Consider the following 27,724-nt stretch of genomic DNA (forward strand, 5'->3'; position numbering starts at 1 on the left):
TTGTGGTGTTTGGCCTCAGCGGGAGGAAGCAAAGGGAAAACCATCAGCCACTCCATCCCTGCAATCGCAGTTTTAATCACTGACTGACTTTGAGCAAGTCACTTTTCCCTCTGAGCCTCCGTATCTGCATAACAATGGGTACAAAACCCTATTGCCGCAAATCTAAGAAGCCATTAATTTAAGATATACAGTTTCTTTTCTTTTTTTTTTTTTTCTGAGACAGAGTCTCGCTCTGTTGCCCAGGCTGGCATGCAGTGGTGCGATTTCAGCTCACTGCAAGCTCCACCTCCCAGGTTCACACCATTCTCCTGCCTCAGCCTCCCAAGTAACTGGGACTACAGGTGCCCGCCACCACACCCAGCTAATTTTTTGTATTTTTAGTAGAGATGGGATTTCACCATGTTAGCCAGGATGGTATCAATCTCCTGACCTTGTGATCTGCCTGCTTTGGCCTCCCAAAGTGCTGGGATTACAGGCGTGAGCCACTGCGCCCAGCTAAGATACACCATTTCTTAACGTAATCTAAACAAATTAAAAAATGTTATTTAGAGGACCAAGTGTGGTGGCTCATGCCTGTAATCCCAGCACTTTGGGAGGCTGAGGCAGGAGGATCACAAGGTCAGGAGTCCAAGACCAGCCTGGCCAATATGGTGAAACCCTGTCTCTACTAAAAATACAAAAAAAAAAAAAAAAAATAGCCAGGCATGGTGCCTGTAGTCCCAGCTACTCGGGAGGCTGAGGCAGAACTGCTTGAACCCAGGAGGTGGAGGCTGCAGTAAGCCGAGATCGCACCACTGCACTCCAGCCTAGGCAACAGAGCGAGACTCCGTCTCAAAAAAAAAAAAAAAAAAGCTGTTTAGATTATATACAGTGTTTTTGTTTTGTTTTGTTTTGTTTTATTTGCTACTTAGAAATTTTAGCTTATGCTTTTTGAAAGAGGTCTTTGAAACTTACGTGGATGTAGTTTTGTTTTGTTTTTTAATCTATATCACTTTTATAAGTAACACACAGGGAAAATATCATTGAAATACATTAATTAAGATATTCTTCAAACTTCTTCCAGTTCAGAGTTCCATCTTCTGTATCACTTTTTGACTTAGAGTCATCAGTGCCCTCATTTTTCCACACATTGTTTTCTGTTCCATGAAGAGAAGGAGTTAACAATCATCTGTGCCTCTACTTGTTTTTGCAAATAAAGTTTTATTGGGACACAGCTACAGCCTATGACTGCTTTCAGGCCTTGCTGGCAGAGTTGAGTGGTTGCAACTGAGCTTGTATAGCTTACAAAACCAAACAATATTTCCTATTTGTCCCTTTACACAAAATGTTTGGTGCTTCCTGATCCAGGAGCACAGGAAGTGCAGCATTTCTTGCAAGATTGTCCACTCTCATCTCGGGGATGTTTTTTGTTTTTTGTTTTTTTGGAGACAAGGTCTCACTGTCACCAGGCTGGAGTGCAGTGGTGTGATCATGGCTCACTGCAGCCTCAAACTCCTGGGCTCAAGCAATCCTCCCACCTCAGCTTCCTGAGTAGCTAGGACTACAGGTGTGTACCACCATGCCTGGCTAATTTTTATATTATTTTTTGTTGACATGGGGTCTCGCTATGTTGCCCAGGCTGATCTAAAACTCCTGGGCTCAGGTAATTCTCCCACCTCAGCCTCCCAAACCTCTGGGATTGTAGGCGTGAGCCACTGCGCCCAGCCTGTGATGGTTCTTAAGTCCTGTAAAGTATTTGGTTGCTTTACAAGAAAATCTTGGCCAGGCATGGTGGCTCATGCCTATAATCCTAGAACTTTAGGAGGCCAAGGCGGGTGGATTGCCTGAGATCAGGAGTTTGAGACTAGCCTGGCCAACATGGCGAAACCCTGTCTCTACTAAAACCCTATCTTTACTAAAAAAAAATACAAAAATTAGCTAGGCATGGTGGCAGGTGCCTGTAATCCCCACTACTCGGGAAGTTGAGGCAGAAGAATCACCTAAACCCGGGAAGCGACGTTGCAGTGAGCCGAGATCGCGCCGCTGCCCTCCAGCCTTGGCAACAGAGTGAGACTCCATCTCAAAAAAAAAAAAAAAAAAAAAGAAGAAAGACAGTCTGGACTTGTGGGCTTCCCTGCAGGGATGAATACGTGCCTGCCTTGCCAGCATCTCACAGGCACTCTACCGCTCTGTTCCCAGCCTTCCTATGTGCACAGCAGGTTTCCAATTCAAAGCTGAATCGCAGTCAAATCTTTTTGAAGACATGTAAAATAGCACCTACATTTCACATGTGAAATAACAACCATGCCCAAAACTTAATTGAAGTGACGACGCTTTGAACAGCTGTGGCTGAGTCTGTGCGAGACCAGGCAGGGCAGCCACGTCACAGTTGTGATTAGAAAACCCGCCCCCATTGCAGGTACATAAAAACGTGAACAATCAAGATGTGTGTCTTTGGATCAATGAAATACTGCACTGCTCCTCCCTTGGGGTTATAGGTGCGTGTGGTTAAATCAAGACAGTGCGCGTGAAGGCTGAGCCGTGATTGGGACACACCTGGTGCTCAGTAAATGTTAGGGTGAATTTGACCGAGGGGTGGTGACATCACCCTCCCCACACACCCACCTGGAATAAAACAAAGCCAGTGAGAATTCCTGTAGGTAAATCTAGGGGAGAAAAGGGGCCGGCTACTGGGCGGGGAGCGTAGGGGGGGTTTTTGGGAGGAGGTCTCTGAGTATTGTCTCTAGGAAGGGCCCTAGAGCTCAACTGCCATCTCTTTCTCCCTTATGCCTAGCCAAGATAAATGCCTTCTGTTTTGAAAAGCGTGATTTTCAGTGGGGCAGAGCCTCCTTCCTGGCTCTGAAGGAACCTGGGGTCAGGGACCCTGGAGCTCAGGAGGAAGTCAGAGTGTGAAAGTGTTGGGGGTGGGAGGCTTTCACAGCTGGACTATGTAGAACCCATCTGGGAGGCTGGCTGCAAATGGCTTTGCTTAGCATGGCCATCTGGAAGGAGGCTTTAGAGTCTTCCACATGGCCAGGGCCTTGAAGGGATTAACCCAACCTTTGAGTTCTGATTATGTGTTCTTGAGTCAAACGGGCCAGGACCTATGTCCACAGCAACTCCAGCACCATGGCCAGACCTGAGTCCTCCTCTCTCTGCAGAGGGACGACATGGAGGCTGTGCCAGGGTACCTGTCCCTGCACCAGACGGCTGACGTCATGACCTTGAAGTGGACACCCAACCAGCTGATGAACGGGTCTGTGGGGGACCTGGACTATGAGAAGAGGTAGGGCACTGGGTCTGATACGTATCCCTTGGGTCCCTCCACTCCCCTTGGCACAAGGAAGTTCCTCCCCGGGGGAGGGGAGGTTTGTATCCCGCCCCTGCTTCTGCCCCCTCCTCTGCCTGGTTGTTAGGGCCACTTGGCTCAGCCTCCCTACAGCTGTGGCCTCCCAGGAAACTCAAAGGCTTGAGAGGATCTGGAAACCAACTGGAAGAGTCTTAGGGCATGGGAGTTGGCAATGCCCTGGACAAAACCATCCAGAGGGAGAAATCTTTATAGAGATCTCCTAAGCCTGCAAATGGCAAATATTCTTCAGTCTCCGTCTTCCCTCTCCCATCACTCAATAAAAAGGGAAGGCAGGAGGTGTTAGCGAGCATCTGGTCCAGGGCTGCATCTGCCGTGAAATCTTGTGATTTATAAGACCCAGCAAAGGCTTTCGAGTCACACTTGAAAGAAATGCTGGGACAGGGGATTTCCTGCTGCAATGCCTGGGTTCCAGCCCAATTAGGGAAGACTTTAGGAGGAACAAAGAAAGCCATGGTGCAGAGGTGTGGCTGGTTCAAATATTTTAGCTTGAGGAGGCTTGGCTGCTGGTGGGGAGGAGAAGCAGTGGTTTTTCCTGCTCCAAGTCCACATCGAATCTTATTTTACATTTTACTGCTTTCCTAAAAAAATTTTCTACAATGAAGAATTTTTAACCTAAAGATAGACAGAACTCAGGTACCCATCACCCTGCCCTTGTGGCCATGAACCCATCCCCTTCTCCCCAATAATATTATTCTGGGCCGGGTGTGATGGCTCACACCTGTAATCCCAATGCTTTGGGAGGCTGAGGCAGGTGGATCATGAGGTCAGGAGTTCAAGACCAGCCTGGCCAACATGGTGAAACCCCACCTCTACTAAAAATACAAAAATTGCCGGGTTGGGCTGGGCGCGGTGGCTCACGCCTGTAATCCCAGCACTTTGGGAGGCCGAGGCGGGCGGATCACGAGGTCAGGAGATCGAGACCATCCTGGCTAACATGGTGAAACCCCGTCTCTACTAAAAATACAAAAAATTAGCCAGGCGTGGTGGCGGGCGCCTGTAGTCCCAGCTACTCGGGAGGCTGAGGCAGGAGAATGGCGTGAATCCGGGAGGCGGAGCTTGCAGTGAGCTGAGATTGCGCCACTGCACTCCAGCCTGGGCGACAGAGCCAGACTCCGTCTCAAAAAAAAAAAAAAAAAAAAAAAATTGCCGGGCATGGTGGCACACACCTGTAGTCCCAGCTACTCGGGAGGGTGAGGCAGGAGAATTGCTTGTACCCAGGAGGCAGAGGTTGCAGTGAGCTGAGATCATACTGCTGCACTCCAGCCTGGGTGACAGAGCGAGACTGTCTTAAAAAAAAAAAAAATATATATATATATATATATATATATAAAATTCTGAAGCAACATGCAGACATGATATGATTTCATCTGTAAATATTTTAATGTGTATCTCTAAAAAAATAAAGACTCTTTTCAAGAAACATCAGGCCTTGGAGTGATGAAAAGTGTTCTCTAGGCTGGGCGCGGTGGCTCATGCCTGTAATCCCAGCATTTTGGGAGGCTGAGGCGGGTAGATCATGAGGTCAGGAGTTCAAGACCAGCCTGGCCAACATGGTGAAACCCTGTCTCTACTAAAAATACAAAACTTAGCTGGGCATGGAGGCGGGCACCTGTAATCCCAGCTACTCAGGAGGCTGAGGCAGAGAATTGCCTGAACCTGGGAAGCAGAGGTTGCAGTGAGCCGAGATCGCACCACTGCACTCCAGCCTGGATGACAGGGCGAGACTCTGTCTCAAAAAAAAAAAAAAAAAAAAAAAAAAAAAAGCGTTCTCTAAGCTGATTACTTCCTGTGCAGGAGTCACCATCTGTCCTCAGAGCTGGTCAGTGGGCAGGACAATTGGTCCTGTGCTGGGCACAATAATTCAGCTCCAACTAGACCCTGTAGTCTCTCTCTCTCTTTTTAAACATTTTAATTTTATTTATTTATATTTTATTTTATTTATTCATTTTTTTGAGACACTGTCTCGCTCTGTCACCCAGGCTGGAATGCAGTGGCGCAAACTCGGCTCACTGCAACCTCTGCCTCCTGGGTTCAAGTGATTCTCCCACCTCAGCCTCCTGAGTAGCTGGGATTACAGGGACTTGCCACCACACCCAGCTAATTTTTGTATTTTCGTTAGATACGGGGTTTCATCGTGTTGGCCAGGCTGGTCTCGACTCCTGACCTCAAATGATCTGCCCATCTCGGCTGCCTCTCAAGGTTATTTTTAATTTCTATTTTATTTTATATGGAGATGGTTTCTCGTTTTGTCACCCAGGCTGGTCTTGAACTTCTGGCTTCAAGCGAGTCTCCCACCTCGGCTTCCCAGAGTCTAGAGTTTCTTTCTTTCTTTCTTTCTTTCTTTTTTTTGAGACAGAGTTTTGCTCTTGTTGCCCAGGCTGGAGTGCAATGGCACAATGTCGGCTCACCACAACCTCCGCCTCCCAGGTTCAAGCAGTTCTCCTGCCTCAGTCTCCCGAGTAGCTGGGATTACAGGCATGCGCCACCATGCTAATTTTTGTATTTTTAGTAGAGACAGGGTTTCTCCATGTTGGTCAGGCTGGTCTCAAATTCCCAACTTCAGCTGATCCACCCATCTCGGCCTCCCAAAGTGCTGGGATTATAGGCATGAGCCACCGCACCCGGCCACCCAGAGTCTAGAGTTTCTAATCAGGCGACCATCATGGAAGAATAGGGGAGGGGTCCCAGGGGTGCTCTGGGTCTCTTTATCTTAAACCTTGGTCTAAAGCCTTCTTTGACCTCCCCGCTGAGTCCAGATCACACAAGCCCTGAATCTCCATTGTAGCATTTAGAAGACTGTAGTCACACAGTCGATCTGTGCCTGTGTACCTACCATCTTGCCCTCCAGAGCTCAGTGCCTTAAAGGCAAGGGTCCCGTCTTGTTCGCTTCTTATCCCCAGCACCTGCCACAGGTTGTAGTACATAGTAGGTGCTCAAATCAGCTTTGTGAAATGAAGCAGGGAAGTCAGGACCTGGATTCATTCACTGGATGTTTACTGAGCCCCTACTCTGTGCCAGCCACTGTGCTAGATGCAAGGGAGACGGCAGTTGTAGGAAAGGAGGAGAAAATCTTTACCTTCTCAGAGCTTACATTGTACTGGAAGGCAATGAATGAGCAAGGAGATGGATGGACATACGCTATGGAACCAAGCCTTTGCTCCACCGTCACCTTGCTGGGTGACCTGGGGTATGTCACTCCACTTCAATGAGCCTCAGGGTTCCCTTTTTATCAAGTGGGGAAGTAGGATGAGATATGGTCTCCTTAGAATTCAAGGCATTCCCAGGGGGTCTGCAGGGGCTTCTCCAACACTGAAGTGTCTTGCACCCAACGTCAAAGCTTTAACAGCGCGAGGACCCTGTTTGTTGCTTGGACTTGAGCCCAGGGTTGTGTGGGCCAGAAACCTGATGCTAATGTTTTGGGAAAAGCACTGGATCCGAGGATTGCCAAGCCCCGCCCCAGCTCAGATAATCAGGGACCCGTGTTTCTGCATCATCTTTCCCTGTTGGTGAACAGGCACCTCGTAGGCACTTTTTTTGTTTTTGTTTTTGTTTGTTTTCTTGAGATGGAGTCTTGCTCTGTCGCCAAACTAGAGTACAGTGGCACAATCTCGGCTCACTGCAACCTCCGCCTCCTGGGTTCAAGTGATTCTCCTACCTCAGCCTCCCGGGTAGCTGGGACTACAGGTGCCCACCGTGCCTGGCTAATTCTTTTCTATTTTTAGTAGAGATGGGGTTTCACCATGTTGGCCAGGATGGTCTCGATCTCTTGACCTCGTGATCCACCCGCCTCTGCCTCCCAAAGTGCTGGGATTACAGGCGTGAGCCATCGCGCCCGGCCATCGTAGGCGCTTTGATACTGAGTTCCGGTTGAATCAGAACTTCTAAGGTCACTGCCCAGGAGCTGGGGCATCTCTAGCCCTGGCCCATGAACTCCTGTCTATCGTTGTTCTCACCAGAACCTGAGGCTCAATGGAAGATAAATGGCAGGAGTCAGAAATGTGGGGGTTTGTGTGTGGGGAAGGGGTTTGCCCCAGGAGCTCCAGCATCCCTTGGGGGACCAAGAAGCAATGAAATGGGGTGGTTTTTGTCTGAGCTTGTGCAGGAGCTCTTTTTTTCTTTTTTTTTTCTTTTTCTTTCTTTTTTTTTTTTTTGAGATGGAGTTTTGCTCTTGTGGTCCAGGCTGGAGTGAAATGGCATGATCTCGGCTCACCGCAACCTCCACCTCCCAGGTTCAAGCAATTTTCCTGCCTCAGCCTCCCGAGTAGCTGGGATTACAGGCATGTGCCACCACGCCTGACTAATTTTGTATTTTTAGTAGAGACGGGGTTTCTCCATGTTGGTCAAGCTGGTCTCGAACTCCTGACCTCAGGGGATCCATCCACCTCGGCCTCCCAAAGTGTTGGGATTACAGGCGTGAGCCACTGTGCCTGGCCAGAGCTCTTTTTTCTTTTCACAGCCAGCCTCACTCTTGCACGGCCACGATCCTCCCTCACTGGCTGGGTATTCCAATGTAACAGAGAACACGTCACGAAAAAGCTGGATATTGGGGTTCTGAAGTCAGGCTGGACTTGCCTCCGATCTCAGCCCTACTGTGTGGAGCAGCAGTGGAACCCTCCTACCCTGCTGGTGGACAACCAATTTACAGACCAACTTGGCAGTTTCTTGTAACATCCCCTTACCGTGTGACCCAGCAATTCTGCTCGTAGGGATCTACCCAAGAGAAATGAAAACTTAGCCCACACAAAAACTTATACACAAATGCTTATACCAGCATTATTCATAATAGCCCAAGACTCCAAGACCGGAAGCAACCCAGATGCCCATCAACTGAAGAACGGATGTAGACATTTGTAGTCCATCCATGCAACAGAATATTGCTTGTCTATAAAAAGAGATAAATCACCAGTGGACATTACAACATGGATGAACCTCAAAAGCCTTATACCACACGAAAGAAGCCAGCCACAAAGGGCGCATGTTGTAGGATTCCATTTAGATGAAATGTCCAGAAAAAGGCACATCTGTGGAGTCAGAAAGCAGATTATTGTTGGTTGCCTAGGGCTGTGGGTGGGAAGGAAGACTGATCGCAAACAGGCAAGAGGAATCTTTTGGGGGTGGTAAAAATGTTCTAAAACTGGCTTGTGATGATGGTTGCCCAAATCTGTACATTTACTCATCAAACTGTACACTTACAGTGAGTAAATTCTATGGTGTGTAAATTATATCTCAGTAAAGCTGCTAAAACAAGCAAGTGAAAACGAGAAACAGCCCTTGCTCCTTCCTAGCTCTGTGGCCTGAGACAATCAACTCCACTTCCTTGAGCCTCAGATTATTTATCTGTAAGATGGGAATGTAGTCAGGGAACCACTGAATAAGCATATAGGGAGAATTTATGTAACAGAAGTGCATGGAAAACCCTTAGCTGGGAGCCTGGCACCTGGACAGGGCTCTCAGTCATGAGGGCTGTTGGTGTCGTTTTCATGGATCCAAAGAGACTATGGCCACAGAGCTCCTTGCTGATGGCTGGTGGTAGCTTTGTTCACCGGGCATTCCAGTGCTCGGCATTCACTATGCACTGTGAACATAGTCTGAGCATCACAGAGAAGTGAACAAAGCAGAACTGTTCTGCAGGTGTTCAGCACCTTTGAGGAACCAGAGGAGAGAACAGGTGGTTGCAACCCAGTGTGATGGGCACACAGGGCTGTGGGAGCCCAGAGAAGACACCCTGGCTAGACTGGGTATGGGAGGGGCTCAACAGAGGTTGCTGCCCTTGTGTTCTTGACTGTCCTCGAAGGACATTTACTTCCGTGAAGTCTGGTGAGGCTGATTCTGGTACAGGCCAGGGCAGGAAGGGCTTTCAAAGAGAAAAGGTCCCCAGCAGTGTGACTTGAGGGTTTCTCTGAGCCTATTCCACTTTTCTCATTTCACAGCTAGGGAAACTGAGGGCCAGAAACTGAGGTAGGAACTGGCTAAGGTCTCTGGTGGAAGTGGGATTTGAACGCTGCCTGACCTTGAAGCCTATGTTAGTTTGAGTCCTCCAAGAAGCAGGCACCAAGACAGGATTGAACCAGCAGAGATTTACTGGGGACACACCTGTGCAGGTTAAGGGAGGGGCAGGAGCAGACAGGGAGAGCCTTCAGACTGCCATGCGGGGAGGGAGAGAAGGAAGGAAGGAAGGTTGGGCAGAAGGAGTCTGAGACACAGCATGGCTCTAAGAACATTTGGCCAGGTCAGTTGGAAGTCTCCGGTGGACCGTTGACTGTTAGAGGAGTTCCTTGTCTCGCAGGAATGGGCGGCACTAGTACCCCGGCCTGCTAGGTCCTGGCTGGGAGCAGCCTAACGGAAGCCTGGCTTCGGTGCAAATGTGGTGATAGATCCAGGGAGTGGCCTCTGAAGTTAATCCGCTCTGCTCCCCTCAGCAAGGTCTTCTGAAGGAGATGTGAGTGGTGCATTTCCATGGCCACCACAAAGCCCAAGTTCCTGTGGCCTCCACCTCCCAGTGTGTTCTGATGAGAAAAGCTATTTGTTTCAGGACAGCAGCAAGGTTTTGAGCTGGAAATGGAAACACTTAAATAATCATAGGGACCACTTCCCAGGTACGCACTTCTTAATGTATCAGCTCTGTGTTGAGCCCTTCAAATACTTGATTCTATTTAATTCTCACAGCAACACAATGGGGTGGGTGTTATTCTAGCCCCCATTTTATAGATGAGGAAACTGAGGCTCAGAGAAACCCTGGAGTCACACTGCTGGGAACCTGTGAAGCTATCGAGTGGCTATTCTGACTCCTGCGCGTGCACACATAGTGGCCTGGAGTTAGGACGTGAGTTAGTCAAGACTCCTAGATGCCAGTTCGAGAAAACGAAATTCAAGCTGACTTAAGCACTGGCCCACATGAACTGAAAACTCCAGGGGCAGTAGCTTCAGGCATGGATGGATCCAGGGACTTGAATGACAGGGACCTGCACTCTTTCCATCTCTTTGCTCTGTCTTCCTGTCCTTTGACGCCATTCTCAGGCATAGTCGCTTCCATCTTCAGACTTCTGCCCTTACCACTACTCTCCAGACAGGATGGGGCATCTCTTTCCCAGTCATTCAAATGGAAATCTAATAATTGAGTCTCATTGGTTCTGCCAGAGTCAGGAGTCAGTCCTGCACTGAACACTGTGGCCGGAACAGTGGGACAGGTTGATTGGCCAGGCCTGGGTCAGGTGGCCATTCCTGGAGTCCGAGGATGGAGAGTGGGTGGGGTCGACCTCACCTCCCATATGGACTGGGGGTGGGGAGGATGGTAACTTCGGAAAATTGGGGTTCTGAGACCAGAAAAAGGGGAGATAGAGTCTGGGCAGGCTGGGACACAGATGCTGGGGACCTAATGGGAAGGGTGGAGGAGCTCCTGGGTATGGTCTGCTGGCCTCTGAGCCCCTCCGCACAGTGGGGTAGGCAGAAGTCCTGCAAGCCTGACCCTCCCTCTGCTTCCAGCGTCTACTGGGACTATGCCATGACCATCCGCTTGGAGGAGATTGTCTACCTGCACTGCCACCAGCAAGGTAGGGACTGTTGGGACAGGAAGGGTCTGCGTGTTCCTCTTGGATCCCCTGCCTGTCTCCATCCCTGCCTATTCATTAGCATCATGAGCAAATGATATGGTGGACACCCCATATTACCTGTGCGACCTTAGGCAAGCGACCTCACCGCTCTGTGCCACAGTTTCCCCATCTGTAACATGGGAATTATAACAGGACCCTCTCATGGGGTAGTTGTGAAGATGAAGTGATGTATGTTAAGGGCTCAGCATGAAATCCACCTATGGCTATGGCGTTAGCTGCTGACACTTACTAAGCAGTGGTAATGTGCTCAGCACAGTTCTGAGCACTCACATGCCTGTTATTCAGTCATCACAGCCACCCACTGACAGGGTGACATCATTTCCATTTTGGAGGAGAGGAAGCAGTAGTATAAGGGCACAGAGTCTGGAAGCTCCAGAGCCGGGACTGGACCCAGCTTTTTGTGACTCCAAAGTCAGTGCTCTGAAGATTGGGATCAATAACTGCAGTACTTCTTTAAAGCCAGAAGAAAGTACAGTCAGAGTAAGCAGAGGGCCATCCTGCTTTAGAAAGCAAATGGTCCGTGCCTCACCAAGGAACAAAACACAGTGATTTAAGCCTTTTACATGAGACAGACCTGAATTCAGACCCAGACTGCCAATGATCAGCTGTGTGACCTTGGAGAAGTTACTTAACCTCTCTGAGTTTTGGTTTTACTATTTGTAAAATAGGCAATAATAGATAGGACTCTTACGGATATTGTGAGTATTTCAATAAGACAGTGCCTCTAACATGCTGTGCTTGTATTCAGTAAGTGCTCAATACACGCTAGCCAGAGTCAGCTACTGCCCCGAGACGGGGGAAGTCTGAAGGCCTGCATACAAAAATAGGTCAGGTAGACTTGTAAAGGGTTCCTGAGGAGCGTAGGGTTCTAGGGGGCGTCATTTTCCTTTGGTGGTTAATGTCAGGGAGGTCAACTTGGTTCTTCTTGACTTTGTCCTGTAGTCCCGTCAGAGGTGGATGGTGGATGAGATGAGAGAGACTCAGGGGAGGTAAAAACTGCTCCTGACCTTTGCCCAGGCCTTTCCCAGAGCCTCAGAGCAGGATCCCTGGGTCTGGCTTGGCACCCCTGGGGGATGTGCTTGCAGGAAGGGGCTGTCACCGTGCCTCATAGTGACTTCCCACTGGGTCTTCTCTGGCTGGTGGTGGCGGCAGTTGACAGCGGCGGGACAGTGGTATTGGTCAGCCAGGACGGGATCCAGAGGCCGCCCTTCCGCTTCCCCAAGGGTGGGCACCTCCTGCAGTTCCTCTCGTGCCTGGAGAATGGGCTGCTCCCACATGGGCAGTTGGACCCGCCACTGTGGTCCCAGAGGGGTAAGGTGAGTGATCATCGGGACCCAGGGAGGCTGGGGTGGAGGCTGGTCACAGAGGGTGGTTGTTTTTGCCTGTGTGCCCTTATGTGGCTATGTGGCCTCATGCGCTCCCCCACTGATACCCTCAGACTAAGCAAGTTGTGGGGACAGGTGTGTCCCAAGGACCTTGTTTTGGGACATGTTTTTGCAGGGCAAAGTGTTTCCTAAACTGCGCAAGCGAAGCCCTCAGGGTTCTGCCGAGTCCACATCTTCAGACAAAGACGATGATGAGGCCACGGATTATGTGTTCAGGATCATCTACCCTGGCATGCAGTCGGAATTCGGTGAGCTGCCCTGTCCCGGGCCCCGGGGAGTCACCTGCTAACTGATCCTGAAAATGACTCCAGGTGTTTGAAACTAGAAGATGACAGGTCTGGATTCTGGGGCTAACAGGAGGATCTGGAAACAGAAAGTCGGTTTCTTGGCAGCCTCAGTTTCCCCCCAAATAAGAACCATAACCACTCTCTACTTGTCTAATAAAGTTGCCACTAGGAGAGGTGGCCTGGGGTAGTGGCAATGGCATAGGCTCTGGAATCCTGGCTGAACTTGGGCAAGTCATCTCAGCCCTCTGTGCCTCAGTTTCCTCATCTGTAAAATGGGCATGTTCATAGCACCAGTTTCATAGTCATTCTGGGGATTAAACGTGGTAAGGCGGCCAGGCATGGTGGCTCACACCTGTAATCCTGGCACTTTGGGAGGCCGAAATTTGGGAGGGAGCACTTTGGATTGCCTGAGCCCAGGAGTTTAAGACCAGCCTGGGCAACATGGCAAAACCCTGTCTCTACAAAAAATACAAAAATTAGCCAGGTGTGGTGGCATGCATCTGTGGTCCCAGCTATTTGGGAGGCTGAGGTGGGAGGATCACCTGAGCCTGGGGAGGTCGAGGCTGTAGTAAGCTGTGATTGTGTCATTGCACTCCAGCCTGGGCAACAAAGTGAAGGCCTGTCTCAAAATAAATGCAAATTAAAATATTTTTTAAATGAGATAAGGCATTTCACACATACAGAACACTCAAATGTTGCTGCTGTTGTTAATATTCTATTTCCCCTTATTATAAAGATTCAATGAGATGATGAGATATTCATTGTAGAGCCCATAGAGTAAGGCCTTGCACACAGCAGGCCCTCAGTAAGTTGTAGTCAAACTTTACACCTGTAGAGGCGAAGCGGAGCACCGGGCACTGGCACATGAGATGGGGGTGAATTCAAGCAGGTTGCACGGTGCCTGCCATGACACAGACGCGCAGCAAATGGAAGTTCTTACTAGTAAGCACATCACTATTGTGGGGCTATTGTGAGGATTCAGTGAATTAAGATTTGAAAAGTACTTAGAAGAGGGCCTGGCGTTTATGAAGCATTATATGGGTGTCTGTTAAACAAATCAGTATTGAGTGGTAGGTTCTTTCTGTTCACTTCATTTTATTTAACATGGAGCGGCCCTCATGTTCCCATCTGAGGATAATGGCTCTGAGCCTCCCTTTGCTGAAGCAGCCACGTGCTGGGCAGTGAGAGGCTCTTTTGAGAGCAGATGTCCTCCTGGACAAGGCTGGAACCCCTTAAGCGCTACAGTGTCCTGAAGTGTTCATGAGCATGTCTGTTCCTGCCCTGGATCAGGGCCTCCCAGCCACTTCATGGAACCAGGCGCCCACTATCCTGGCTGGACACCAAGGCTGTTATGGGCCCCAAGACTGAAAGGGCTCCATGTATAAGGGTGAAATCCCCTGGGATGCCGAGCCAGCGTCTGTTCTGTTGCCCATGAACTTGGGCTTCCCACCCCTGTGAAGACCAACATTCATTAAGAGTTCTACTCAAGAGCCAGTTATCAGAGAGGGCCAGATCCCCTATAGTTGCCTTCCCAGGAAACTCCACAGCTTCTCATCCAACAGGCAATGTGTACACCCCCGCTGGGAGCTAGGCAGAGTGCTGGGTGTTTAATTTATTTGGAGATTCTCCATGTCATCCTCCTGTGGCTTGATGAAGGCCAGTGGAACAGTGAGGACACTGGCTGTGCTCACCCACATCCTCAGCATTTCCCATTCTGTGCATGCTATTCAGCTACCAGCTACAGCTCCCTGCCTCAGTATCTCTTTGCCTGAGGGTTTTCTCTGGCCACAAGAGTCCCTTCTGGCCAGGGATGGGGCATATTGGAAGCATCGGGGAACCAGTGCCTCCCTGGAGCAGCCCTCAGCTCATGGCTGATAGGAGTTAGTGTATCAATGTCCCAGCTCCCTCTCCCTTTGTGAGGCAAACTCTGACATACATGTTCTGCACCGTCTCCCAGAGCTTCCATGGGAGATTGAGCACAGTTACCTCTACTGGTAACTTGCTTGGCAACTAACCCTTTACTCCCTCCCCTTTTCTTCCTTTGTCTCAATTTGCCTCTCCCTGACTGATGTGCCTTTGGAACTTGTACTTGGATCCTTGTCTGCCCTTGAGGAGACCCCCAACTAATTCAGGTTATCTAGAATTGAACATCTGAACCTTAGCGTTACTGTCATTTAGGATGGAATAATTCTTTGTTGTAGGAGGTGGTCCTGTGCCTTGTGGGATGTTGAGCACCCACTAGATGCCAAGTAGCAAACTTACTTTGCTCTAAGTTGTGACAACCAGATATGTCTCTAGACATTGCCAGGTGTCCTCTGGAGGGTGGCAAAATTGCCCCTGCTTGAGAACCGTTGGTTCAGAGAAAAGAAGGCATCACTGTATTCAGCTCTGCCACTGCGGTGTGGTTAAGTGACCTGTCCTCCACAGGCCTCACTTCCTTCTCTGTAGAATGGGGTAACAGCAGTCCCCACCAGCAGCATATTCTGAGGAATCAGCAAGATCATTCCTAAAACACCTGGTGACCTGACATGGGGCCTGACGCTTGGCAGATGCTCAGTAAGCAATAGTAGGTATCGTGTCTTGAGTGGCACTGTGTGCCAGGCCCACTTCTGTCTGCTGTCCCACTGTCCCTATCTTAACTCATTCCATCCTCACCATTAGCCCTCCCAGGTTGTCATCACCATCCCCCATTTTGCAAGGAGGAAACTGATGCACAGAAGGGTTAAGCAACTAGTCCAGGATCACACAACTAATTCTTGTCATGGCTGGGATTTGAACGCTGGGGGTCTGGCTCCAGAGCCTGTGCCTCTAACCACCACTCCATGCACATCGTTTTGACTGGCAGGGAGAGGGCATTGTGGTTTCACTCCCTTCAGTCTCAAGGTCAACTTCAACCCACATGGAAATGGCAACCGCATCCTTGGTTGATTTTCTGGGGCTTGAGCCGCACAGGCTTAAGAAAAACAGTCATCCTGCGGTTTCCATTTGTGAGAGGTTTCCATCTGTAAGAGGTAAGAAGTTCTTTCTGAAAGAATGCCTAAATCAGAAGTCAACAAACCCCTTTTCATGGGCCAATTTCAGCCCACTCACCTGTTTTTGTAAATAAAGTTTTATTGGAACACAGCCACATCCATTCATTTATATATCATTTATGGCTGTTTTCATGCCACAGCAGCAGAGGTGAATCGTTGTGACAGAGGTCATATGGCCCACAAAGTTGAAAGTATTTACTGTCAGGCTCTTAACAGAAGAAATTTGCAGATATATGCCTTAAATATAAAAGATTTCACCCTGTGGGAGGGGAGATATGACCACAGATGTTTCTAAGCTGCCTCTCAGTGTCTCATCAGCCCTGTCTCCGCTGGGTTCTTTGCCTGCCCCTTGTGCTCTGGGGAGGCAAGGACAAGTTCCAAAATATGTGGACAGGTTCACATCCGATAAGGGCATTTTCAGACCCCTCTGCTTCTGAGATTGTCTCTGTACTGTCTAGCAGGGTAGCCATGGGCTACATGTGGCTCCTGGGCTCCTGAAACGTCTCCAGGGCAAATGGGGATGTGCTGGAAGTGTAAGACACACACTGGATTTTGAGACTTTGTTAAAAAAAAAAAAGTCTCAATAATTTTATATTGATTAGATGTTAAAATAGTAACATTTTGGATAGATTAGGTTAGACAAAATATATTGTTGGAATTGATTTCACCTGTTCTTTTAACCTTTTAATGTGGCTACTAAAATTTTTAAATTATGCCAGGCCCAGTGGCCCACGCCTGTAATCCCAGCACTTTGCGGGGCCAAGGCAGGCAGATCACGAGGTCAGGAGATTCGAGACCATCCTGGCTAACACGGTGAAACCCCATCTCTACTAAAAATACAAAAAACTAGCCGGGCGTGGTGGCACGTGTCTGTAGTCCCAGCTACTCGGGAGGCTGAGGCAGGATAATTGCTTGAACCCGGGAGGCGGAGGTTTTGGTGAGCCGAGATTGTGCCATTGCGCTCCAGCCTGGGCAACAGAGCGAGACTCCATCTCAAAAAAAAAAGAAATTTTTTAAATTACATATGTGGCTCAATTGTAATTTTTTTTTTTTGGCAGGGTCTCGCTCTGTTGCCCAGGCTGGAGCGCAGTGGTGCGATCATGGCTCACTGCAGCCTCAACCTCCTGGGCTCAGTCGATCCTTCCACCTCAGCCTCCTGGGTAGCTGGAATCACAGGCACAAGCCACCATACCTGGCTACTTTTTTTTGGATTTGTTGTAGAGATGGGGTTTTGCCATGTTGCCCAGGCTGGACTTGGAACTCCTGGGCTCAAGCAATTCATCCGCCTCGGGCTCCCAAAGTTCTGGGATTGCAGGCCTGAGCCACCTCCCAGCCTCATGATTGTGTTTCTATTGGATAATGCTGGTCTAGCATGGGGTTTCTCAGCCTCAGCACTGTTGACATTTAGGGCTGAATAATTCCTTGTGTGGGGGTTGCCTTGTGTATTCTACGATGTTGAGCAGCATCCCTGGCCTCCAGCTACTAGATGACAGTAGCACCTAATTAATCCCCAAGGCGTGAAAACCCAAAGTGTCTCCAAACATCAACAGGATTGCCCTGTTTTGAGAACAGATGGTGTGGAGAGACAAGTGCCTATGAGAAACAGCTGAGGGAGAAAGAGTAGGATCAGAGTCAAGTCCTCAGGCCAGGCACAGTGGCTCATGCCTATAATCCCAGCACTTTGGGAGGCTGAGGCGGGAGGATGGCTTGAGCCCAGGAATTCGAGATCAGCCTGGGCAACATGGCGAAACCCCATCTGTACAAAAAATTTTAAAACATTAGCTGGCCATGCTGGCGCGTGCCTGTAGTCCCAGCTACTCAGGAGACTGAGGATGGAGGATCACTTGAGCCTGGGAGATCAGGGCTGCAGTGAGCCACGTTTGTGCCACTGTACGTCAGCCTGGATGACAAAACAAGACCCTGCCTCAGAAAAAAAAAAAGTCAAATCCCCTGGGTTAGGATCTTGGCTCCTCTCCTCATTAGCTGGGTGGTTTTGGGCATGTTACTTAAACTCTCCATGCCTCAGTTTTCTAATCTGTAAAAGGGGTTAATGATAGTACTGTACTCAGTAGGGACAGCAGTTGTTAGTGGAAAGAGGAGAGGGACTTCAATCAAAAAGACTAGATACGTCTGTTACTGCCTGGCAGGGCTTTGGGTGATTAAGTCATGCCATCATTCTGAGCCTCAGTTTCTTCTTCTGCAAAATAGAAGAGGGAGGATGCATCCCTCACAGGGTCGCAAAGAACAATAACTGGTTTCCTTAGGTTTGCTCAGGTCGTAAACTTCCTAGTCTGACACTCAGCACATAGTTGGCACTTTATAAAAATCAGCATTCTTTCTTCTAATTGAACACAGTGTATGTGGGAGCTGTGTGGAGCCGGGAAGGGGGAGGGTTGGAGCCCCCAGAAACTGGCTCTTCCAGCTGTCTCAGTGTCCTGCCCACCGCAGAACCCCCACCTCACTGGTTCTTTCTGTTTTGTGTCTCAAGTTGCCCCCGACCTCTTGGGCAGCACTTCCTCCGTCTCTGTGGGCCCTGCCTGGATGATGGTTCCTGCAGGCCGGTCCATGCTGGTGGTGGCCAGAGGGAGTCAGTGGGAGCCAGCCAGATGGGACACTACTCTCCCCACGCCAAGCCCGAAGGAGCAGCCCCCCAGTAATGTCTGGGATCTCCCCTTCCCCAGGGGCTGGGTGCCAGCCACCTCTGCCATGTTGTCATTTGAGTTCTGGTCCCAAGGGAGATGGAGGCAGGAAGGGAGATGGAGGCAGGAGAGGGATTGATGCCCTCCTGCTGTCCAGCATCCACCCTATGGAAGGCAGCTTGCAGTGTTGTAGGTTCAGTAGCGAAGGGATCAATTGGTGATGTCTGCTTGGATGTGGGTGTGAGAGGCTGAGATGGAGGAAGGGATGGTTGCCATGCTTGGGCTAAACTGGTCAGTGCATCCCTGAGATTGGCTAAGAACTGGGGCTTTTTTTCTAGAACATTTTACAGGGGCTTACTGATCTTGGCTAGCTCATGGGTGAGTCTACATGGGGAAGAATAGTGTAACAAGCCACATTTGGTGGCTGCAAGAATTACATCGTATAGGCAGCTTCCTCTTCTGTCAGTGGGTAGGGGCTGACCTTGTCAGCTACGGAGCTCTGATGGCAAGAGGACCAGTTCCACAACTCTCCCTTACCTTGGGGCCCAAGGAAGAGTCAGGGTATTACCAGTTGTCCTGTGGGGACCATGACATATGGGAAAAAAAGTGTGCAACTCTCTTCACTTCCTACAGCAGGGATTAGAAAACTAAGATTCATGGGCTGAATTCAGCCCCATTCTGTACCAGCCTATGAGCTAAGAATGTTTTTTCAATTTTTAAATGATCCAAAAAAGCCAAAAGGAGAGTAATATTTTGTGACATGAAAATGATATGACATTCACATTTCAGTATTTATAAATAAAGTTTATTTTATTAGAACATGTGCATGCTTCCTTTTTTACATTTTGTTTATGGTTACTTTTGCACTAGAACAACAGAGTCAGGTGCTTATGACAGAGACCAAATGGCTTACAAACGCTAAAATATTTACTAGCTGTCCCTTTACAGAAAAAGTTTTTATGGATCCCTGTTTTAAAGAAAATAAAAGAATGGCATGAACCCAGGAGGCGGAGCTTGCAGTGAGCCGAGACCACGCCACTGCACTCCAGCCTGGGCAATAAAGCGAGACTGTCTCAAAAAAAAAAAAAAAAAAAAAAAGAAAAGAAAAAAGAAAAAGAAAATAAAGCTTTTGCACCTGTCTAGGACTACCAAGAGGCCAGGAAGTTGACTATAGAAATGGTAATGCATATGTCCCCAGTATGTTTGTTACATGGTTTTGTAGACTCTGCAGTTCTTATGAAGCTGAGAAAGAAAAATAAATAAAGGAAGCTATGAGTGCTGTATCCTGAGAGTGGCTGGTCAGGAATCACCAGTGTCCAAAAGTTAGGAAATCAGAGTCTGTCGAATGTACCTGCTGTATCAAAATTGCTTTAGAAGTACAGATTTGAGAGCTCTGCCTCTAGGATTTAGTTGAGTAGGCCAGGAGTGTGGGGCAGGCATATTGCTTTTTAACAAGCTTCCCACATGATTTTAGGGAGTCGCTAATATGTTTGAGACCCACTTGCTGGAGCAGCTTTAGCCTCAGGACCATGGACAGCGCAGGTGCCCTCTTCATCAGCAGGGGCTTCACTGGGTCTCTGGCACTTGGGTGCCCTGCCTCATCTATTGAGTCAGGCTCCCTTCCATCTCCCCCACGAGGCCTGTCTCTTCTCCAGAATCACCCAGCAGGCTCCCCTTCCCTCCTGCAGCATCCTGTGAGCATGACTAAGTGACAACATGGCGAGGCTTGGCCTCCTGCTCTGGGATTGGGCCTGGTTTCTTGGCTCTTGGCTCTCTGTGTCCTCTTCTTCTCTCTTTGGCTGTCATCAGCTCTGCCCCAGATTTTGGTGGTGGCTTTCATTGGATCAGGCAAACTCAAGGATGGTTAGGGCTGCTGTTTCCTACTGTCATCTTCAGGGTCTTTTCCTATCTCTGTGCTGGCTGGGGCGGGTGAGCTGCTTGCTCTAGGGTGAGATTTCTGTGACCCACATAGGTTTAACCAGGGTGATTCTTCTGCCCCTCCTTCTATCCACCACAGTGCCCCAGGATCTGATGGACGTCTCTGTAAGCAACCTCCCATCCCTGTGGCAGCCCAGTCCCCGGAAGTCCTCCTGTTCATCCTGTTCACAGAGTGGCTCGGCTGATGGTAGCTCAACCAATGGCTGCAACCATGAGAGGTATGAGGGGCTTGAGCTGCAGATGGAGGGAGCTGAAGGATGTACCAGAGATCTGTAGATGCCCATGTATTACCCTGCACTGAATTCAGAGTGAGCATAACCTGCGGACTCAGGCAGATATAGGTTAAATCCTGGCCATGAAATCCTAGCTGTTAGAGGTTACATGTAATAGTCAGGATAAACAAGGTTATGCTGCAGTAACAAACAGTCCTAAAACCTCAGTGGCTTTTTCACAACAAAAGTTTATTTATCATGCGTGCTGTGTTTCTATCATGGGTCAGCTGGTGGCTGTTTTTTCCACACTAAAGGGCCTGGGTGATGGAGCAGCTACCATCTTGAATGTTGCCAGTTACAATGACAGGGAAAGGTAGCTCTGCAGAGGTTGGAACCTACGATAAAAAGGCTCTGCCCAAAAGCAGCACATGTCATATCCACTCACAGCCCATTGGCCCCATCCACAAGGGGACAGTAAGTGCGGCCCTACCATACACCTAGAAGGCAAAATAATCCCAGAAATATTATTTAACGACAACCACCTCTCAGTTTGCGCCTCCACACAGTGGAAATTCCAGGTCTTACTTTATATGGCTGTGGTAAGGACCAGCTCAGGTAATGGTTTAAAGTGGCCAGAATGTGGCACCTGCACATGGTACTGTTCAGTAAATGACACTTACTGTTTTATTATATAAAGTTAAATCTCAAGCTCATCTTCCGTTTGCCCATAGATCCTTTGTCTTTTTGAAACTCTTCAGCCAATTCATGAGACTGGTTTTGTTTTCCCCTGGTCCAACCTGGCCTGGCCTGAGAAAATAGAACCCTTTTGTCCTTGCGGGGCTTCTGTCCTAGTGGGTGGTCCAGTCATCAGCCAGAGGATATAAGGGATGCGGGCCGGCATCAAATTTTTGAAGTCATCCAATCCCCTGGTTCCTCAGGGTGTGGTCCATGAACCAGCATCAGCACCTGGGCAAATTCTGAGTCTCTCATCCCAAACTTCCTGAATCAGAACCTGTATTTAACATGGTTTCAAGACCATGTGTATACTTTAAAGTTTGAGAAGTGCTAATATTACTGGAGATTCTTTTTTTTTTTTTTGAGACTGAGTCTCTTTCTGTCACCCAGGCTGGAGTGCAATGGCGTGATCTCGGCTCACTTCAACCTCCGCTTCCCGGGTTTGAGCAATTCTCCTGCCTCAGCCTCCCGAGTAGCTGGGACTACAGGCATGTGCCACCATTCCTGGCTAGTTTTTGTGTTTTTAGTAGAGATGGGGTTTCACTATGTTGGCCAGTCTGCTCTCGAACCCCTGACCTCAAGTGATCCGCCCGCCTTGGCCTCCCAAAGTGCTGGGATTACAGGCATGAGCCACTGTGCCCCGCCTGGAGATTCTCTTATCATGCATTAGAATCACCTGGGCTAGGTGGCAAAACATATCAGTTCCTGGACTACTTCCTAGAGGTCCTGACTGAGTAGGTATGTGCAGGACCCAGGAATCCACATGTTGGAGAAATTCCAAGTAACTCTTGGGCTGATGGTCCGTGGACCAGTGAGAAAGGCTGCTATAACCCATTGGCCCCTCTCCTGTTGTAGCATCTGCTTACACACCTGGAGTGATGGAGAGCTCACTACCTTGCAGAAAGCGAAGTCTACAGTGGGAAAGCTGTTGATGTGATCCTATTCTCATGTAATCTGAGCAAGTCTGAGCCTCATCAACCTGAGGGCACAAAGGGGAACTCTTTACTGTTTAATGTTCCTAACTGCCTCCATATGCCTAAGCGGAGGACTTCAGCTATGCTCCTTCTGCCCTGCCCCAGTCTACCTGTTTTTCTGGATGTCTCCTGGGATGTCCTGAGAACAAATATGCAGATATTCTTCCATTCTATCTTCTACGAGAGTGTACAACACTCCCTTCAGCAGTCCTGGATTTCTCCAACAATGCTAGAATCTGACTCCTCTCACCTCTTTCAGCCGAAAAAGTTCCCAAAAATTCCCACGCAAGGAGAAGCTTTGAGGCATCACCTACTTAGCAATCAGCCAGACTCTGAATCGCACTTTGGCTTAGCTTGGTTCAGCTGAATCACTTTACAAATCAGAACTCTTTCTGCAAGTGATAGAAACCCACTTCAGACTGGTTCAAGTACAAAAGGAAATTTGTTGGTGTAACTGAGAAGCTTAGAGGCACAGTGGCTTCAGGCATGGCTGGATACAGATGATCGAAATAGGAATCTCTGTTTCTTCAGCTCTTGGCTCTGCTTGCCTCTATGATGGTTCCATCCTCAGACAGGCGCTTCCTATGCAGTGGCAAAGATGGCTCCCAGCAGCCACTGCCCTATATCCCACTGGCTTAGAAACCCATTCAGAAAAGTGTCTGTTACCTAGTAATTCCAACAAAAGTCCCAGGGCTAATTCTCATTGGCTCAGGGTGGGTCACATGACCATCACTGCCCCAATCACTGTGACTCCAACCTGAGTCCTGTAGTGGGCAGAGTCATCCACATACAAACCACACAGACAGAGAGTTGTGGAGAGCGTGATTTCTCAAGGGAAAATCGGGGCTGGTAGCAGAAGAGGCAATGATGCTGTACAGGTAGAGGTAATAGCAGCCCTCCCTACAGTCTCTCTGACTGGCTGATTTTAATCTGCCCTCTAGAGATAACACATGGTTATCCTCTCCAGAAAATCTGGCTGTGTTTGGATCTATTCTAAGCATCTCCCTCTTTCTCCACCTGCAGGGCTCCCCTGAAACTTCTCTGTGACAATATGAAGTACCAGATCCTCTCCAGAGCCTTCTATGGATGTACGTATAAGGGCTCCATTGCCAGTATGTCTCCGTGGAGCAGCTATTGGTGCCTGCTGTATGCCAGCAATATCAAAAGATATTGGCTCTGGAGTTTGAACCTCTCCTCCTCTATTCCCTAGATGTCTGGTTTCAGTGACGTTACATGAACTTCTCTGAGCCTCAGTTTTCTTGTCTACTGATGGGATAAATTTTACCCCTGGGTCCTGAGAGAGGACAGTGGACAGTGGGGTCCCCTGGGGACAGATTTGGTTTAATCACCACTGCATCCCCAGGTGCTACAGTGGAGGATTTGTTTTCAGGATTGAATGAGGACCACGTAGAAAGCCCCAGCACCTAGTACTGCATGCTGTAGGTGCTCAATAAATGTCAGTTTCCTTCTCTCGTGGGCAGAAGCAGCAGAAAGAGTAAGGTGACCTTATCCCTCCCCCAAAACTTAAATATTAAATTCATAATACTTGTATTCTGATTATTCCCATTTAACAGATGAAGACACTAAGGCACAGAGAGGCAAGATGACTTGCCTAAGGTCACACAGCTAACAAGCAGTAGAGCTGAGACTCAAACCCTGGCATGTCTGACTCCAAAAGCTTTGTGTTTTCCTCTCTGCTGTCTTTTTTTTTTTTTTTTTTTTTTTTGAGACAGAGTCTCGCTCTGTCACCCAGGCTGGAGTGCAGTGGCTTGATCTCGGCTCACTGCAAGCTCCACCTCCTGGGTTCACGCCATTCTCCTGCCTTAGCCTCTTGAGTAGCTGGGATTACAGGCACCCGCCACCACACCCAGCTAATTTTTCTGTTTTTAGTAGAGACGGGTTTCACCATGTTGGCCAGACTGGTCTCGAACTCCTGATCTCAGGTGATCCACCCACCTCAGGCTCCCAAAGTGCTGGGATTACAGGCATGAGTCACCACATCTGTCTCTGCCACCTTGATTTTTCAGTTTTATTTCCCCAGCCTGACAGCCTAGATGGGGAAGATAAAACGTGTGTGTATTTTCAGGAATTCTAGAAACATCTTAATACAACCTGCATGGGCCTGTGAAACAGCAGTGGAGCTCACACCCTGAGTGCCGGGAGAGGCAGGGAGAGTGTGACTTCACTAGGACAGGGGTTTTATCTGTTCTGTTGCCACCCATCCGCAGTGCCTAATGCAGGACCTGGCATGAAGCAGGCATTGGGCAAGTATTTATTGGACCCAAATGGAAGCAGGAAGGGGTGGGGGGGTCGAGATGGGTCTGGAGCAATGTCCTTGGACAATGTGGCTCATCCCTAATGGTGACTGAGAACCTGAGTTCTGGAGCGAGGTGACCTGGTTTCAGATCCCAGCGATGCGACTTGGGCAAGTGACATAACCGGTTTGTACCTCAGTTTACCCCATCTATAAGATGGAAATAATGGGCAGGCGCGGTGGCTCACGCCTATAATCCCAGCACTTTGGGAGGCCAAGGTGGGTGGATTGCCTGAGGTCAGGAGTTCGAGACCAGCCTGGTCAACGTGGTGAAACCCCGTCTCTACTAAAAATACAAAAAAAATTGGCCGGGCATGGTGGCACACGCCTGTAGTCTCAGCTACTTCTGAGGCTGAGGCAGGAGAATCGCTTCAACTCGGGAGGCAGAGGTTGCAGTGAGCCAAGATTGCGCCATTGCACTCCAGCCTGGGTGACAAAGCAAGACTCCGTCTCAAAAAAAAAAAAAAGATGGAGATAATAATAGTAACTAATTCCTAGGGTTGTGGGGAGAATGGGATGAGTTAAGTTATGCAACTCTGGGCTGGGCGTGGTGGCTCACGCCTGTAATCCCAGCACTTTGGGAGGCCGAGGTGGGCGGATCACGAGGTCAGGAGATTGAAACCATCCTGGCTAACATGGTGAAACCCCGTCTCTTCTAAAAATACAAAAAATGAGTTGGGCGTGGTGGTGGGTGCCTGTAGTCCCAGCTACTCGGGAGGCTGAGGCAGGAGAATGGCGTGAACCTGGGATGCGGAGCTTGCAGTGAGCTGAGATCGCGTCACTGCACTCCAGCCTGGGCGACAGAGCGAGACTCCGTCTCAAAAAAAAAAACAAAAAAACAAAAAACAGCAACAACAACAAAAATAGTTATGCAACTCTGGGAACAGTTCCTTGCCATGCAGCGTGTGTTGTGTGTTAGCTATTATATCATCGTCATCATCATCATCCTCCTCCTCATCATCATCATCACTATGATTGTCTCTTTTGTTAAAGTTTAGTCTGCAGTCTCCAGAAGGTCCAGGGTTCTCTCTGAGAACTGAGGATGAAATAGTCTTGGAGAGCCAGAAGGAAGGGGCACAGCCAGAGCAAACAGCACAGGCTGCCATTTACCTAACACCCTCCAGGTGCCAGTGTGGGCCAGATAAGGGGTGGCACGTTGGTGGGCATGCTTTAAGAAGGCAGGGCCATCTTTGAAAGCAAACTTGATGCCCTTTCAGCATCTCCCTGGTTACTAACTTGGGGGGGGGGGGCCTTTTTAATCCAGCTTCGATTTTTGTATTTTTTTTAAATTTAAATTTAAAATTTCTACTTTTATTTTAGTTTTTTGAGACAGGGTCTTGCCTTGTCACCCCGGCTAGACGCAATTATGGTTCACTGCACCCTCTACCTCCCTGGCTGAAGCGATCCTCCCACCTCAGCCTCCTGAGTAGCTGGAACTACAGGCATGAGTAGCTGGAACTACAGGCAGGTGCCAGTATGCCTGGCTAATTTTTTGTATTTTTTTGTAGAGATGTCGTCTCACTATGTTGCCTAGGCTGGTCTTGAACTCCTGGGCTCAACAGATCTGCCCACCTAGGCTTCCCAAAGTGCAGGGACTACAGGCTTGAGCCACTGTGCCCCGCCCTGTTTTTTATTTATTTTTTGATAGATATATTGTGGTTGTACATATTTTAGGGGTACATAGGATATTTTGATAGATGTATCCATTGTGTATTGATCAAGTCCAGGTAATTGTGAAATTCATCACTTCAAACATTTATCTTCATTTGGAGAACATTACGGTTCTTCTATAATAGCTATTTTGAAATATACAATAAATTATTAACTATATAATTTCCTTACTATACCATCCAGTACAAGAACGTATTCCATCTAACTGTATTTTTGTACCATTAACCAACGTCTCTGCATCCTTCTACCTCCTTCCCTTCCTAGCCCCTGGTAACCACCAGTCCACTCTCCACCTCCATGAAAACTACTTTTTTAGATCCCATTATAAGTAAGAACATGTGATATGTCTTTCTGTGCCTCGTGTTTTTTTGCTTAACATAACCTCCAGCTCCATCCATGCTGCTGTGCGTGACAGGATTTCATTCTTTTTATGGCTGAATAATATTTCATCACGTTTGTATACCACGGTTCCTTTTTTTTTTTTTTTCCTTTCTTTCTTTTTTTTTTTGAGACAGAGTCTCACTCTGTCGCCCAGGCTGGAGTGCAGTGGCGCGATCTCAGCTCACTGCAAGCTCCGCCTCCTGGGTTCACGCCATTCTCCTGCCTCAGCCTCCGGAGAAGCTGGGACTACAGGTGCCCACCACCATGCGCTAATTTCTTTGTTTTTTTTTTTTTTTTTTTAGTAGAGACGGGGTCTCACCGTGTTAGCCAGGATGTTCTCAATCTCCTGACCTCGTGATCCGCCCGCCTCGGCCTCCCAAAGTGTTGGGATTACAGGCGTGAGCCACCGCGCCCGGCCACCACGGTTTCTTTATCCATTCATTCACTGATGGACATTGAGGTTGATTCTGTATGTTGGCTATCGTGAATGGTGCTGCAGTAAACATGGGGGTGCAGATATATCTTTGATTTCCTTTCTTTTGGATAAATATTCAGCTGCAATTTGAACAGGAGTTGTCCACGTTTCACATTCTCTTTCTTGCTGTATGGATTAGAGGCAGACAGAGGCACAGCAAGCCCACAGAGTCACTGGCCACCTTCCTTTCTCCCCCCTTCTCTGCCTCTAGCCTATGAATTAAATGCTTTGGCTTAGAGCAGAGAAGGGTGCCATCACCCTGACTGAGGCTGAGAAAGGTGATAAGACTTCCCTAGGGTTATAGAGCTATTTAGCAGTCCAGCCAGCAAGTGCATAAAGCTCTGTCTTCCTTGTCTGGAAAAGGGGAAGTTGACAAGAATTCACTGAGTCATGGCGTTTAGTAAGATCAGGAGTGGGCCAGGTGCAGTGGTTTGTGCTTGTAATCCCAGCACTTTGGGAGGCTGAAGCAGGAGGATCACTTGAGTCCAGGAGTTCGAGGCCAGCCTGGGCAAGATGGTGAAACCTCGTCTCTACAAAAAATAAAAAATTAGCCAGACATGCTGGCGCGTGCCTCTGGTCCCAGCTACGCGAGAGGCTGTGGTGAGAGGATCGCATCAGCCTGGGAGGTTGAGGCTGCAGTGAGCCATGATAATAATAAATAACAGAGCAAGACTCTGTCTCAAAAATTTTAAAAAATTTGAGGTGGGACAGCACTTGGGAAG

At 48.7% G+C, this 27,724-nt stretch overlaps 1 protein-coding gene across 4 annotated transcripts in view; it reads left to right on the plus strand.

The window, feature by feature from the left end:
- Nucleotides 1-27,724, plus strand: part of SGSM1 (small G protein signaling modulator 1) — a 120,967-nt gene that overhangs the window by 51,151 nt on the left and 42,092 nt on the right. For 3 of the 4 annotated variants that reach the window (XM_055375346.2, XM_063704768.1, XM_031005502.3), the window contains exons 9-14: nucleotides 3,141-3,265; nucleotides 10,832-10,899; nucleotides 12,112-12,275; nucleotides 12,460-12,592; nucleotides 20,320-20,458; nucleotides 23,185-23,249. In XM_055375346.2, coding sequence (XP_055231321.1) covers nucleotides 3,141-3,265; nucleotides 10,832-10,899; nucleotides 12,112-12,275; nucleotides 12,460-12,592; nucleotides 20,320-20,458; nucleotides 23,185-23,249 — 694 coding nt within the window. Of the gene's footprint in view, nucleotides 1-3,140; nucleotides 3,266-10,831; nucleotides 10,900-12,111; nucleotides 12,276-12,459; nucleotides 12,593-18,151; nucleotides 18,317-20,319; nucleotides 20,459-23,184; nucleotides 23,250-27,724 lie in introns of all 4 variants that reach the window. The other variant, XM_031005503.3, reaches the window with a different exon arrangement.

Source organism: Gorilla gorilla, chromosome 23 (genome assembly GCF_029281585.2).
Source record: "Gorilla gorilla gorilla isolate KB3781 chromosome 23, NHGRI_mGorGor1-v2.1_pri, whole genome shotgun sequence".
Lineage (NCBI taxonomy): Eukaryota > Metazoa > Chordata > Mammalia > Primates > Hominidae > Gorilla > Gorilla gorilla.